Raw genomic sequence first — 16,320 nt, forward strand, 5'->3', positions numbered from 1 at the left:
GGGTTATATGATCGGTCCTTGGTGTGCCCGGGGTTATATGACTGGTCCTTGGTGTGCCAGGGGTTATATGATCGGTCCTTGGTGTGCCGGGAGTTACATGACTGGTCCTTGTGTGTCCGGGGTTTCTATGACCGGTCCTCTGTGCTCTAAACCAATGCATAGAGTTTTTCCATTCTTCCACACAGCTTCATTATTCCCGGGCATGTAATCTCATGTCATCTTTATTCTGGAAGAGAAATCTTTTGAAAGAAACTGATCCGTGGCTAACAGGCCTCTGGTCCTCGGATGTAATAAATAGAAAGGCTTTGTATTGCCCTCTAGCCGGGTTCACATTTATGCGGCCACATTGATGTGCATTGTGCTAGGCGACCTATTTATTTGTATAGAGTGCCCACCGCATGGCAGCGCAGGAAAAGAAGCGCGCACATTACATTTTGTTTAGCATTGCAGTTCATCAAGCAGCGTGAATATCCAATATGGAGAAGCAGCATTGTCACCTTATTACTGGACTACAAAAAACCTCCTCTCCTCTTCTCTATAACACAAGGAGAGCGTGCTGTGTTGTCTACAATGATATCTGGGATCAATGGGGTTACGAGTTTCAGCTGTTCACTTAGCAAAGTCAGTATTCATCCTTCAAGTGTTAATTCACACAGCTCAGTGAATGAGGTGAATCTGCTGACCTCAGCCAGCCAATCATATGCAAGTGTTTTTTTTTTCATTTCCTTGCATGTGATTGGGTATTTTTTGCAATGGAAATTTTTACCACATTCACTAAGCTAAGTTGATTTACCCCCTGCAAGGCAATATTTCACTTAGCCTTCCATAAATCCCCCCTCAGATTTGGGTATTCCTGAGCTATTCAATGTGTGCTGGACAACCAAAAATAATACTGGAGATTTTTCCCAAAAAACAGGCCTATAGAAGACGTTTGGCGGCACCGATTCCATCCAGGAGGTATTTGAAGAATTTTCTACCCCAACTATATCACAAAGCTTTTCTAGCCTGTAAAAACATTCCCTACATTTACCCCCAGACCTCCCATAATGTGTGATGCCATTAGTGACAGCTGCTCGGAGCTCAGTTCCCCAGAACTACATCTCCCAGGAGCCCCTTCCCACACATGGGCTGTTAGGAGTTAGGACGGCTGCATTGTTCTGGAAGGTCCAGGTCCAATATATGGGTCAGAGAGGGGTGCTGTGGTGTTCTGTGAACAACGCCCAATGGATAGTGAGTGCCGCAGGACGTTAGGAGCTCATTGGATGAGCTGGTGGCAATTTCCACAACTCTCTCCTGTAGGTGATTTGCTGAACAGGTTGGAGCATCTGATAGGCTGACTGAATGTCAGTCCTGGGAGCAGGTACCCCATGACAGGTAGGTCGGCACTGGTCATGTGACTGGCTGCAGGTGCTTGGGATCTGGTGACCACGGCTGCAGGTAGGTGCTTCCTGCTGAATTTTTGATTGGACCACACATCATAAAACTCCTCCCCTTTTTTTATGGTTCCTAGGATTCACCCATCTCAATGTAGTACAGGTGGCTCCCCCTTTCTGGGTACAAAGATCCAGTGCACAGGTACAATTCTCACCTCATAAACCAGGAAACATATAAACACTTTTTTCTTTTTACATTTATTATTATTATTGCTGAATCCAGCTGGCTGCATGTGCTGTTTCTGTCTTCCCCATTCTGAGCACTGCTGTACAGGATATTGCCAGAGGCTGATGCCAGGTCAGTATTAGGTACTTACACTTCTTGTATTTGTAAAATATGTTTATTGGTGAATTATTTATTATAGAGCTGCATTCATTTTGTGTTTTATCTGCAGAGTTTTAAAGCACATACGCGTCGTTGTAATGACCACAGAGTGTGATCTGAGGATGAACGGAGTTATAGATGCGGATTCCTCAGTTTACAGGATGGAGGGCCCTGGGACATCACAGATATAATCATCACAGATATATTGATGACAGCTGCAGCTCACCTATAGGAGCTCATCAGTGCAGAACACTGCAGTGTCTGGGTAACACAGAGCAATGCTGCCACCTAATGGTAATAAACTATACTACAACACAGGGGGGTTCACCAAGCAAAGTGACTATGAGTAAATAAAGTCAACCTTTGTATTCTTCAAATACCCAATCATATGTGATGGAATTATCTTTTATTAGGAAATGTTAGCTTGATTGTGTTTGTTTGTTATATTATATAGTAATTTCATGATTTACATTCTTGCACCTCTCACCGCATTGTTTGCTGGGACCATCAGTCTGTTTGCTGTCCATACATTGGGTTCTTTATTTTTATCCAGTAGCCTCTCCTCACTGTTTTTCTGCCACTTCTCTCCTTTCCTCCTCCCTGCACACAGCCCTGAGCTGCATCTCCACATTGGCATTGGAATAATTAATACTCTGATTGGCTTCTGCTTGATGATAGACAAGTAGGAGAGCCAATAGGGGGAGATGATGATATGCCCCAGGCAAAGCATCATCTCCTATTTGCCCACCCACCTATCTATCATCAAGCAGAAGCCAATCAGAACAATGAATATTCCAATGGCAATGGATTGCATGAATCACCAGCATGATTTGCCATTGCACACAGGGGCAGGGTGGGCCTATCCCAGGGTTTATACCCCCTACATTGCTCAGCACTAGGGCATCATTGAAAAACTAAGTGGAACCCTCTTCCATATCCAGCACCCAAACCTGGAAGGCAAACTAAATCTTCTACATTGAAATCCTTCTATGAGTATCGCAGAGAACAAAGTGAATTTCTGCAGCGTAATATTTGTTTCTTGTCCTCAGGTTTCAGCGAAGTTGTCCTGAAAGCTCTCGGGTTCATCATGGCCGATGCGCCTCCAACCGTCAGGACAAGGATGACGGATGTCTGCAATACATTTCATGACAATGTACAGCTGGGGGGATCAAAGAGATCATTGGAAGGTAATGAGAGGTGATATTCTATACCCAATGTCTTTTGTGCATGTATATAATCGTGCTCAGCCATTGGACAAAAATGAACATTAACACACCGTCCTCCCTAGGCACTTTCAGCCGGGCGCACCACCCGGCTCCTTTCAGTAGCCCATCAACTGTTTTTTGGTGGTTACTGAATAGTTGGGTCATAATGCAGGGGCCGCCTACAGATTCTTCCCACCCAGCTTCAAAAGAAGATACTGAGAAGAATTCTGAATCATTGACTGATTTCACACTGATCCTATTCACTTCACCTATTCCAATTCATTACATCAGATTAACACTAATGTATAAAATCCTACAGGCTGCCTCACAAATACAAAAACATAGCCTCGATTCAAGGATAAAATGAACAGCAGCTTTTCCAGCAATACTCACCTCTAGTATGGAGCTGTATGTGCAGTACCTCTATTCCACCAATAGATGTCCTCTGTTTTCTGGATAGGTGATGACCAGCATCATCTCATTCCCCTGAGCATTGACAGACTGTCACAGACCAGCACAAAGCCTGTGCCTGCATGCAGTGCTCCTTGTGCTGCTTTTAATCCTAGGTGAGCTCTGCTGTATGGGGGCTGCAATAGGTGGAATAATCCCATTTTCATTTCTTTACAAATCCTCATCTAGAATCTCACCAGATCCAAAGAGCATTTTGGAGCCTAGCCCGGCCAAAAAGTTTTATTGTTTTAGCTTTTTTGGGTGGAGTGGGGAATTTTTTTGAATATTGATATTTTATGAGTCCCTGCAACCAGAGCCAATGAGATCTTATCTTATAAGCCGCTTAACAAGAGCCAATGGGACCTTAGGAGTCCCTGCAACAGGAGCCAATGAGATCTTATAAATCTCTTAACAAGAGCCAATGAGATCTTAGGAGTCCCTGCAACAGGAGCCAATGAAATGTTCTGAGTCCGTGGGGCAGCAATGGGGCAGAGGAAGAGTTCATCTGGAGGGTTTATGTGTGGCAGTAAAGGATTTTGTGACTGTTCTGCAGTAGCAGTGTTACAGTTGGGGGGCAGTGGAAGGGTTAATCCAGGGGGTAGTGTGGCAGTTCAGGGGTTAATCCAGGGGCCATGTGGCAGTGGAAGGGTTAATCCTGGGGCAGTGTGGCAGTGGAAGGGTTTATCCTGAGGTCAGTGTGACAGTTTGTAGCAATGGAAGGGTTCATCCTAAAGGGCAGTGTGACAGTTGTGTGGCAGTGGAAGGGTTAATCCTGGGCCATTGTAGCAGTGGAAGGCTTATTCCTGAGGGCAGTGTGACAGTCGTGTGGCAGTGGAAGGGTTAATCCTGGCCAGTGTGACAGTGGAAGGGTTAATCCTGGCCAGTGTGCCAGTTGGGTGGCAGTGGAAGGGTTAATCCTGAGGGCAGGGTGACAGTTTTATGGCAATGGAAGGGTTAATCGTGGGCCAATGTGGCAGTGGAAGTGTTAATGGCAGTGTTGTGATGAAGTTTTGCTGACACTTCCCACTCATCAGCTTCCCCTTCTCTCTGATACAGGAAGACAGAAGTCAGAAAACTCTCGCCTGATCCACACACCGGAACCCCCCCACAGACACCGACCTGGAGGAGAAGGACGCCTGGGGCACAGAGCTGACAATCAAGTCCCGCGTGTTGGTGAGTGGGGGAGTGACAGGGCTGGGTAACTGAAGATTGTGTACAGAGCGCTTGGCACACCCAGCCAGGGATCAGATTGCAGGAATTTGGGGGGAATCCAAAAACTCCAATCAGCCAATCCCGAGAGACAAATCCACTGCGTTACTGCACCGCTGTGCAAAGTGTACAACAGACCGGACCGAGTCCGAACCTGGCAACTGGGTCATCGGTACCCCTACAGTGAGGTCTCCCTGCCCATCAGGTGGGTACAGCGGGGGTACAGAGCCAGGAACCCAGCACAGGGATGGTGGGAACCCCTTATAATTCCTCAGCACAAACAAACCAAACTTTATCAACAACTCCCTTCCATATTTTGCACAGGTTCAGCTTTACCTGTTTGTGCAAATTCTGTATTTTTACCCCAGATGATGGGGCAGTTTGGTATTTGTGTGGCAGTGACCTCTGGATGTTTTTGTTTATTGCGCCTTTGGCTAGGTAATATTTGGTCTCAGCCAGTGGTGGTCAGCTTTACTTATGGGGGCCCTGATGTATGGCTCCTGACATCACCTAAGGGCCACATAGGAAGTCACCTGACATACAGCTATGAGGATACAGAACAGGAGTGCCTAGGCACAGGAAGTCACCTGATATCCAGCTATGAGGATACAGAACAGGAGTGCCTAGGCACAGGAAGTCACCTAATAAACAGCAATGAGGTTACAGACCAGGAGTGCCTAGGCACAGGAAGTCACCTGATATACAGCTATGAGGTTACAGACCAGGAGTGCCTAGGCACAGGAAGTCACCTGATATCCAGCTATGAGGATACAGAACAGGAGTGCCTAGGCACAGGAAGTCACCTAATATACAGCTATGAGGTTACAGACCAGGAGTGCCTAGGCACAGGAAGTCACCTGATATACAGCTATGAGGATACAGAACAGGAGTGCCTAGGCACAGGAAGTCACCTGATATACAGCTATAAGGATACAGAAAAGGAGTGCTTAGGCACAGGAAGTTGGATTTACCAGAAATAGTGGATCATCTGATACGTTATGTCTGTCTGGCAGTTCCAGGGACAAATCCAATGGCCATAGACTGGCTGCCTGTCTGTGAGGGGGATATCATCACACTGGAAGCAGCAGGTTCCTGGAATAATAGCAGCAGTGGGGTTTCTTGATCTGCCAGTCTAACAACATGCAGAGGCAATTTAATCTCCATGGGGGGTATTTGTATAAGGCGTGGGGTAAGTTTTCCAGTTTCTCACCTGTTTTATTTTCTCTCCATAGACTATTGTGGAAGATCTCTCGTACACAGACAATGATTCTGCTCTTGCTCACCTCCATCTTTGTTTATCCAGACTTAGTGGGCTATACGGCAGGTAAGTGAATATTTTTATCCGTTCCCTGCAGGGTGGGGTAAAAGTTACTTTCATAGTGTTGTATGGGTGGGGGCACTTCAACCCCCAATATTATTCGGTGTTAGCTGTCTGTTGCCCCTGTATAAACCCCATCAGGTTATGGGACACAGACAGTAATAACCACTTCACAGAAGGTCCAACAATTCTTTTCCTTATCCAAAACCAAACTACTGCTTTCCAGCTGCTTCAAGAATTCAGCACACACAGGGGTAACATATCTGCCTCCCCTTGCCCCATGCAGTGGTTTCTTCCACCATCTCATACAACCTGTAGTGATGTATTGACCAGCGGGAGAAACCACATTGGGTGCAGGGGGAGCAGGTATTACCCATCCTCTAAGATATCTATTTAATGTACAGCGCTGCGTAATATGTTGGCGCTATATAAATCCTGTTTATTAATAATAATAATAATAATATGGAACATGCAGTGGCAGGGGCACAACAAAGGGATGGCATTTCAACAAATTGAACCCCGGAAAGGTAAGTACAGCAACTCTTTTCTAATAGTAATGGCATTTGCACACAATTGGCTCATTCTGTTATCATGTGACCTGAATTGCTGCCACGTGCTCCATAGAGAGCCATTGTTGCTGCTTGAGCAGTCGCTGCTCATACAGAGAATTGTCCTTGTGAATGAGAAATCTCCTCTGTTTTCAGATTACTATGAGCCGGATTACAAGGACAAAACCTCTGCTGGGAAGACAGAGGCAAAAAATAAAAAGAGTGCAGGAGAACAAAACTACAACTTGCTGCCCGAGGTAAAATTAGCAATCCATTGGGGTGTCTAACCTGGCTTCTCTGTTTTACGGGGGACAACGCTGGCTGAACAGAATCACAAATGTGCTGCCTGGTTTTTTCGGTGACAACTAGAATTCTTGCATTCACTTCCTGTGGTGTCTCTTGGATAGGAAGTGGGAAGAAATAACTGTATTGGCAGAAAATAAAAACCTCATGTGGGGTTTTACCCCCTTTTTCTTCAAAAGTTAAATATAACTATCGAAGATTTTACCTCCCTTGCTGTTCCCCATGGCACCAAGAGGTGGCAGCACAAGAAGGCCTTGACAGCTGACCCTTCTCCTTTCTGCTGCAAATGTTTGCTTGTGACCCCGCTGGAAAGATTTTCCCAATCTCTCCAATGGGGTCACAGGGTGAAGTTCTCATTATCTGATGGTTGGTTGGCGTTGTGATCCTCAGATTTGGGTATTTCTGGTACTAATTTGGGTTTTACCCCTGGCAGGCGCAGTGTAATGCCCTGAACCTGGACTTCATGTACAACGCATTTGATGATCAGTACAAAGGCTGTGAAGAAATCCTGGAGACGGATATCATGCCGAAGGTCCTGACCCTGGAGAAGTCGATGAACTTGGCCTTCGGAGCTGCGTGGAACCGTGCAGAGGAACGATGGAACATGCTCAAGCCAAAGCTTCGTATTCCCGCCGGTTTCCGGGATGAGTTTGGGTTTGCCATCACCGTCTACACCACAGATTGGCCTGAAGGTGACCCCATTTACAAAACCTTCAACAGGAACGTCAGCCTGGCAGGGAGATCGCGAGAACACTACATGCTGAACTTCCACTATAAAGCCCTCCACTTCTACATCACCAGAGCTCTGCAGTTCATGAAGAGGAACTCCAGGAGGCGCCACACAGCCTACCGGGGCACGGACAAGACATTTGAGGTGTCTGAGAGCGTTCTAAGGTTCGGGAGGTTCACTTCGTCCTCCCTGAACATTGAGGTGGCCAAAGCCTATCATGGCGGGCTCTTCTTTGAAATCACAACTTGTTTTGGGGTTGACATCCACAAAATCTCTTCCTATCCCAAGGAGGAGGAAGTGCTGATCCCCGTGGCCGAGACGTTCCATTACCTGAGGAAAGAAGGGAATGTCTATGTTCTGAACAGTTCCTGCGAATTGTGCAGCTACTTCAACTGCGCTTTTCTAGGAGGTAAGTGTCCCCAGGTTGTGTAGGGTCTGCGCTAAGACCACATGTTCTGGGTCAGATCAGGTGACAAGCAGGGATGGTCTGGATTGGCTTGGGATGGGTACACCAGGGAGGGACAAGGCGCAGTACCAAATCAAGATGCTAAGGCGTAGTCAGGGGAGGCAGGAAAAGCCGCGCTCAGAATCTAGAGAACAAAAGGAAGAACCTGGAAATCAGAGAATTCTTGTTGTTGCCTGTCATGTCCTTAGGTGACATGGAAAACTGTTTAACAGGTAAGTTCCGACACCCACCACCAGAGGGAGTGCTGAGGCTAAGGCACCTCCGATGGTGCTTCCACCTCCACCAGCAGATGGGGCAGGTCTGCGGAAGATTCTAGTCCAATGGCCAAAGTTTTCAAGGAGTCACATGGTTCAGAACAGGAAGTAATCACAATATGGGAGCCTGGAGATTCCAGGACAGAGCTGCTGCTGGCTGGAGAGGAGTGAAGTGTACATGGAGCTAATGAGCACACAGTCTACATGTGTATACATTGCAGCTTGAGTTACTGAGCTCAGTAAACAACACATTTCTGAAGACATGCTGGCTGCGTATAAAATTACTCTAGACATAACATTTCATTTCCATATTGGTCATAATAACTAAAGTAATAAGACATGCAAGGCTAGCAATACATTTCCCAATATGAAATCATTAATTTCATATCAGTCACAGCTGTCACTAAGGACAGAGGTTGTAGGTGGCTGAGCCAAAATACAAAACATTGTTACCCAGGTGGTGAATAAAGTGGGAATGAATCCTGAAATGGAGATTTTTCTGCTACAGCCAATGACAGCTTTAGGCAGGTCAGGGCCCACCCCTGAGGAGCTGTAGGACCTAGAACTCCTAAAGGAAACTATAATTGATGCTTCATCCCCAGCTGGATTTTTATCATATTAAGGGAATAAAATGGGAGGAATTGAGACACAAAAAGATCGGCATAAACCTCCAAAACACTTTGGTGGGCATAGACAGAGTTGGGTTAAGTTTTAGAGTATTCAAGGCTGAGCCAACCAGGCTCCAGCTATAACCTAAAAATCACTATTGGACGTACTGTCCCTCTATGTCCCATCCTAAATATTTGTAATACCATCTATATTGGCATGGGGGAGCCATCAATGCCCTCCAACTGCAGTGCCCTCACCTGGCGTAGATGAGTAATGGCCACACCCTTTAGCCCATGTGTGCTTAGATTTATGCTGAGGAAGAGAGCAGACCAGTGCACCGGGCAGTGTGGTCAGACTGTATGTCAGGTAGGAGTGCAGTGTGTTTGTGTTGCATGTTGTGGTGACGACAATAATGGTGTAGATAACATCCGCTGTCATTCCTTTGCAGAGGAGAAGAGGAGCACAGCCGTGTGTAGTTCTGGTAAGAGACATTGCCATCACACTGACTTGTCCCAATCCGCTGCCGACCTACAGTAATTGCCTAACACTACAAAGAATTCATAATATAAAACCTAAAACAAAGCTACACTTACCTGTGAATGTGAAGCTGCACTCACAATGGAGGACATACAATAATATATTGAGCAAAACTTTATCTCCACCTCTGCCACCCAACATTGAACCATTTAGTAGAAATGGCCCACAAACTCTGCAGGTAGTGTCAGTCTCCCGAATCCCCAGCAGCTCTCATTGGTTCCTCCTGCCGACCTCAACATCATTACAGGATAAATCACTGGCATGGAGGTCGGCGGGAGAAACCAATGAGAGCTGCTGACACTACGTGCAGAGTTTGTGGGCCATTTCTACTAAACGATACGGTGCTGGGTGACACTTGTGGAAGCGTTGGTTTCCCTGCATGTCCCCAGTCAGACAACAGTTGGGAGAGCTTGGCTAAGTAAATTTAGAACAGTGACAGGGACACTTTATAGCTCTTTTTGGACATGAGATCTCCGTTAAAGGGTAAGGTCAAAGTTTAAACTCTTTTTCAGCAGCGACCATGTGACATAATGCCGAGGCTTTTGGTCATATGACTGACACCAGAGGTCTCTGACACAGCTGGATTGTTAATAAAGCTTTATGTTCAATAACATACATGATATAGTATAATCTGTTATTTTCTGTTAATCTCAGGTATTTATCTGTTAATCTAAAATTATAACGACTACAAAATGGGCACCACAAACCTTACAAACTCTGATTTTAGGGTAATAAATATCATATACTGGGTGTAATATCCTGATTGTTTTTCTCCTAGTTGTCTGAATGGATCTCTGAAGGGGTTCTGAAATTTTTTTCTACCCCACCTGGGCACCACTGTGAGTCACTGAAAGATCGGCGTCCACCCGTGGTGATCCCTGGAGAGAGAAGGATTCATCGGTGTTGGCTTGGACCGGCCTGAACCCAGCTGATAAACCAAGCTGAAACATCGGCCCATCAAATGCCCAAGTTGGGCAGTGCCAGTCTGGTCATGGCTTGATGGACACAATCGAAGCTAAAAAACAATACGTATCAGAGTGACCCTGTAGGTAAATGACTGCTGAATGTTGGGATACTAAGGAGAGGCTCCACCTAAAACCCAATACCCCAACATTTACCCCAACTCTAAAAAGTATTGTAAGGTTATTTTGGTATTGAGAGCTTGGCCAGAAGTAATGGCTGCCATCCCGCACACACTCAGATCCCTAACCAATGTCTATGTTGTTACACTGTCCCTGAACCCCCCATGTCACAGCTCTCCCCCCTAATTTCCATATCCCAATATTTATTTTAATAGTGTCTACATTATTACACACCCCTTGCCCCCATGCCACAGTTCTCGCTTCAGTGGCCTTGTCCTAATATGCACTCTGTTCTATAATCAGTGTATACTTGGGTACATCCTTTTGCACCCCCTGTGTAATATCCCTCCCCCCAACTCCCCATATCCCATACACACCCTGCTCCCTAACCGGTGTCCTCATTGTTACACCTATGTCCTTCCCCCAGTCTGCATATATCTATACCAAGTCTGCTCCCTAACCACTGTCCACATTGTTACATTACATTACCAGGCTCTTTGCACCCGCTGTTGTTGTCTCCCCCGTGTCCATGTACACACTCTGCCCCATATCCATTGTTTGTTACTCTTTGCACCCCCATGGTCCATATCCCCATACACACTCTGCTCTGTATTCAGTGTCCATATTGTTACACCTGTCTCCTTCCCCCCAGTCTGCATATATCTATACCAAGTCTGCTCCCTAACCACTGTCCACATTGTTACATTACATTACCAGGCTCTTTGCACCCGCTGTTGTTGTCTCCCCCGTGTCCATGTACACACTCTGCCCCATATTCATTGTTTGTTACTCTTTGCACCCCCATGGTCCATATCCCCATACACACTCTGCTCTGTATTCAGTGTCCATATTGTTACACCCTCCACTTTGCATGAAGTTTCCTCTTCCTCTCCTCCTGTCTCAGGTATTCCCAGTGCCTGGAATGGCTCTTCTCTCAGGTATTCCCTAATATGACCATGGTGTTCCATGGCAAAATGACAGGAAAAGACAAAAGTTGTCACTGGAACAATCATCCCATCATTACATTTTACTTCTACTTCCATATCTCTCTGCATATAAGACCAATACACCTCCAACTAGTGGTGAGGGAAAGTAGTGCAGTTTGGTGGGGGTACAGCTCTGCTATGAAGAGAAGCATTGCAGCAAAGACTGCATTATTTATATATTGTGTGATCAGCCCCTTCCCCGGCTCTCTGTGTCCTATAACAATAAACTTGTGCAGACCGCGCACGCATCAGATCACAATGGCCGTGGTTTGACGATTCATTGGTAATGATCTGAAGGGTAGGCGGAAGCTTCATCCAATCAGAAAGATGTAAATAAGTCTTTTTTTGTATTTTCTTAATTTTTTATTTTATTTTACAAATGATGAAACAATACAGAGAAAGCATTTTCTATTTACATATTCAGTCACCCCAGAGCTCCTCTAACAATGATTTCTATGGCTTCCATATTCGTACATTGTATTCATGCTGCTAATGGGTTGTTATAATGCAGCAATGATGGACAATGACACTCACATTGTCACATGACTACTTCTGATTATTGCCCCCTGATTGGCTGATTCCTGTGTCATGGGTATCCAATAAATAAATACAAACTGGGCCATGATTATGTTAATTCATTCATTTTCTTCCATCAACTTTACAGACCTGCAGAGAAAGAAGTTCCAGAATTAAGTTCAGGCTTTCCAGTACTACAGAAGTCCAATTTCCTTCTTAGGCCAAATTAAAGAGGCCCTGTCACTGAGCCATTTGTAAAGCTCATCCTGTTACCCATTTATACTCCGCTTTTTACATGGCTCCCAGCACTCTTCTTCCAGGTATGGGGTGTCACATCACCTACTCCCATAGTGCCATGTTTGGGCCTAGAGGTCCATTATTACGCCCAAACACTGTGGAGTTGTCATCTCCCTAATGGACAATTGTTTGCGTTATATGAGACGGTGAAAGGAGCACAATGAGGGTGAGAATAGAATGGTCACTGTGTGGACCTTAAAGAGACCCTGTCACTATAGCAGTGTTTCTTGACCTTTTTAACATAGGGGTACCCAATAAATAGATCCACAGGTTACAGTACATTAGTGTGGTGGTCAGTGGGAATAATTCCTTTTACATTGCAGCACCTCACCCTTACAGCGCATGAAGGAGCTGGACCAGCACAGAGAGTAGTTAGACACTCTAGGAGATGTGTAAAGACGGCAAGGCTGTGATACAGAACTCTTTGTTGGGGTAATGTTGTGTGATAATTCCCCCTCTTAGATTGTAAGCTCTTCGGGGCTGGGTCCTCTCCTCGCGGTCTATATCCGCCTGTCATTTGCAACCCCTATTTGATATACAGAGCTGGGGAATATGTTGGCACTATACTGTAAACTCCATGGTGATGTAGGATAGATAAAAAAAACAGAGAGTAGAGCCAAGGTGCTTGTAAAAACTTCTTTCTTCAGAGTCCACAGAGGCCAACAGAAAAACTTTCACCCTCCAATTACACTGCCACCTATAGGAGGATTTATTATGACAAGATTGTAGGCCAGCACAGGACAATCCATCCTACTACGAGCATGCCTCAGTGTTGCAGCAAAGTGGTACTAAAAGCATGATGACCAACACAAAGGGATGGAATCTATCTTATGCAGAAAGCCCTGGAGTAACGTCTAGTGACGTATTCTTGCATGGCCAAAGTTTTCCCCGGCCCCTTTTACTGGGCGCACCACCCGGCAAATTTCAGTAACCACACGGCTGTTTTTCGGTGATCACAATACAAGGGCTGCCACCTACCTACAGCTTCTGGTGACAATATTTCATGTCTGATGATACACCTTGAAGGAGGAAAAGTTTCTTGCCATGGGGATGGCCTATTATTGCTCCTAAGGAGTCACTTGTGGAGTGCGAGTTGGAAGCACCCAGTACAGCAGCACTCATCCCCTAATATCAGACACCAACAAAGGGAGGTAAAGTAACTTACAGCTTAAGCTATGAACCCCAACCTCAGGTACTTATCAACCAGAACACCTGATGGGAGGTGAAAGCTGGACGGGTGGGTGACCAAAACTATTTAGTAGCAAGTGAGAAAAACTATGAAGTCTTTACAAAGAATAGGTTTAAAGACCCCCATGCTCCTAAGACATAGGGGTATGCTGGTAGCAGGAGCGATGTCCTGGGACGGTCTACAGCTTTTATCAATGTTTAATACTCCTATAGGCAGCGGTATAATCCGAAAGTGCAGATTTCCCATGTCCCCCAATGAATAAAAAGAGAAACATTTGGCAAGAGTCTTTTCACAAATGTCTGACCTTCCTGTACCAGTGACAACTGCATCAAGCAATTCTTGTATGGGTGTCACAGGTACAGGAAGTGAGGAAAAGTCTTCTCATTGGTGCCAGATATAAAGATTAAAACTTGTCAGAATTTCAATCCTAAGAACAATGGTTGCTATTATCCTTTAACGTCTTATAAGATCCACAAACAATACAATTTGTAATACAACGGGAAGGTCACACTTGTTTCTCCCACATGAGCTTCAAGAGATCATGATTGCAATCCTGGAGGTAGATTAGAATCCCATACGAAACTAAGCGATTTTGATTCAGAGATCGCTGCGAGTGTGTCTGTTGTGATGAGGTCGGGACGCTCTGTGAGGCCTGGAAACTTGAATTCTGAGAAAGTTGGGGTTGGGTTTGCTCAGTAGGTATGGAGGAAAGTTGTGAGTGTTGTGTAGGGGTCTGCGGCTGAAAGCTCTGTGAAGGGGGCTCGGAGCACTGAGTTAGGTCTACCAAAGATGGGGACGCACTGATTAGGGGGTCCCTGGTCTCCCCAAAGAAGTTCAAGAAGTGTTGTAGAGTCCTCCTCCTCTCTTTAGGGATCCCCTTGGAGCGGAGGGACTGCATGGACGTCATAGGACAAGGTTCTAATGAATTTGCTTCAGATAATTTTTGGGATGACGGCTCAGAGTGATCACCATGATCCAAGTCTGCCCGCCCAAGTTTCGGTAAGCCTTTGGCTTAATGGATCTTTACTGCTCTCCTGTACACACTGGTTCCACCGACTCAGCCAAGGAATCTAATCTGATAAGTTTGCCGCTTCTCATACCCTGGCGCAGGCAGTCTCGCAGTTTATCGACCTCCTGAGGAGTTTCCTGCAGTTCCACAGCTCTAAACAACCTTCTAATTTGGCGCCTTGGATAATAGGGCGCCTCTTTCTTTACTGTGCTTATTTCAAGTAAATGGTGGATCCATTCGTGGAAAGTAAGCTTAGACTTTGATCTGAGACAACGCAGAGGAGCTTCATGAGTGGTCACCTCACAAATCGGAGGTGATGCGCGACTTTCATTGGCGTTTGTTTCAGGAGAATGGTCCAGGGATTCTGCAATTATTCCATTTACTGGTTCTTGGCCAGAAGGATCTAAATTACTGGTGACATCGAGCGCCTCCATCGTAGAGCTCCTCCTGTCGCTTGGTGCCGGTGAATTCACCAGCCGCTGTGTGAAGATATCTCCGGCGTCCGTCAGCTGGAAAACTGTCAGCAAGTTTGGTTTATTTGTAGGCCAAGCTGCAGCCAATCCTGGAAGGGAGCAAAGAATTTGGTTGGGTGAGACATTTAAAATCAAACGATGGTCTTTGCACAATTCTATTTTAAATGTAAAAGGGAAAGTAAACCTGGTATCTATAAATGTTCTATTTTCAGTATATTTTTATTAATATTTATTGCAAAGAGAAAAGAATGCAATAATATTTCATTCCTACCAAACTCTACATTTTACAATGCTGCTGCTGCTCCTTTATGCCAGGATTTGCACCGCCATCTTTAGCTGTGGTGTCATTGACAGCTGACCGTTTCCTGAGTTTTTGCAGCCGGGCCCCTGATAATGCTTTGTCATTGGGAATCTTCTGTCTTTTAGATTTTTGCAGCCAGGCCCCTAATAAAGCAGTGTCATTGGGAGCCTCCTGTCTCTTGGATTTTTGCAGCAGGGGCTCTGATGCAGACTATAAATCTACGGCTAGAATATTGCATTTATAATGACTATAAGTCGTGTTGTCCAGTGTGAAACAGAGAGCAAGGTAACTTAGACATCACATGGGGAAGGTGATGACCCATCAATGGGGCTGGTAGTCACAGTTATATTCCCTCTTCCAGTTCTGTGAGCACTATACAGAGGAGGGATGAGAGGGTGGTGCAGAGGAATGTTGCTAACCAGGCTGATATTCTGGAGTTCTTATGGCTTGTGTGGCCGGATTTTCTGCTATTGTGGTTGTGTGGGAAGCAAGGACAAGCGCTTTGCAATGCCAGGACCCGATGTTCTAAACGTCGCTACTGCTGAAGAAGCACGGGAGAGGTGATTTTACCACTAATAATCAATTGTCAGATCTTGCACCACACTTACCTGCCATAGGAGATGCCAGTCTCTGTGTTACAATGTCACGGAGATGGGGCAACAATGGATTCAGATATTGGAGGGACTCCGAAGCCCATGGGAGCCCCATAGCAGGTAGATGCAGCTGGCAAGGGTTCAGATTACTTCCTAGAAAAAGCAACACACAGATAAATGGGATCACACAATACAAAGAACTGTGAATATGGTGTAAACGAAGTTGCACTATCCTAATATATCTGGCTGCCTATTGTACTGCACTATCCTGGCTAGACAACGTGTGCAGGGATGCGATTGGTAGCACGATGCGTGTGTGCTGGTTATATATGGCTGTCTTAGAACTTTCTCTCCTAAACAGAATGTTGTGCAGACATCAAATTTTCAGGGTGTACCTTCATGGCTAATAACACCAATAACAAGACCAGTTAGATAAAACTACAAATCCTCTGATAACTGAAATCATTCCCATAAATCTATTTTATTT

General features: G+C 45.5%; 2 protein-coding genes across 2 annotated transcripts in view; one reads left to right on the forward strand and one right to left on the reverse strand.

Annotated features, from left to right (window-relative positions):
- The first annotated feature begins 1,223 nt into the window (after window positions 1–1,223).
- Window positions 1,224–12,073, forward strand: LOC140321802 (ecto-ADP-ribosyltransferase 5-like). Its single transcript, XM_072398586.1, has 9 exons — window positions 1,224–1,230; window positions 2,808–2,945; window positions 4,470–4,586; window positions 4,701–4,827; window positions 5,855–5,946; window positions 6,645–6,745; window positions 7,225–7,930; window positions 9,299–9,331; window positions 10,166–12,073. The coding sequence occupies exons 1-9, from the start codon at window positions 1,224–1,226 to the stop codon at window positions 10,171–10,173; spliced, it is 1,329 nt and encodes a 442-aa protein (XP_072254687.1). The 3' UTR covers window positions 10,174–12,073.
- The window catches only part of LOC140323482 (TATA box-binding protein-associated factor, RNA polymerase I, subunit C-like), a gene marked incomplete in the record, with an annotated part of 14,654 nt that continues 10,129 nt past the window's right edge, over window positions 11,796–16,320 (reverse strand). Inside the window, 2 exon segments of the mRNA XM_072400580.1 lie at window positions 11,796–15,028; window positions 15,849–15,986. Coding sequence (XP_072256681.1) covers window positions 14,481–15,028; window positions 15,849–15,986 — 686 coding nt within the window.

This window comes from Pyxicephalus adspersus, chromosome 1 (genome assembly GCF_032062135.1).
Source record: "Pyxicephalus adspersus chromosome 1, UCB_Pads_2.0, whole genome shotgun sequence".
NCBI classification, from domain to species: Eukaryota; Metazoa; Chordata; class Amphibia; order Anura; family Pyxicephalidae; genus Pyxicephalus; species Pyxicephalus adspersus.

Coding starts and splice junctions, on each gene's coding strand:
- LOC140321802 (XM_072398586.1), top strand. Junction 4,587..4,700: donor CAATCAAGTCCCGCGTGTTG/GTGAGTGGGGGA, acceptor AACTCCAATCAG/CCAATCCCGAGAGACAAATC. Junction 7,931..9,298: donor CAACTGCGCTTTTCTAGGAG/GTAAGTGTCCCC, acceptor ATTCCTTTGCAG/AGGAGAAGAGGAGCACAGCC.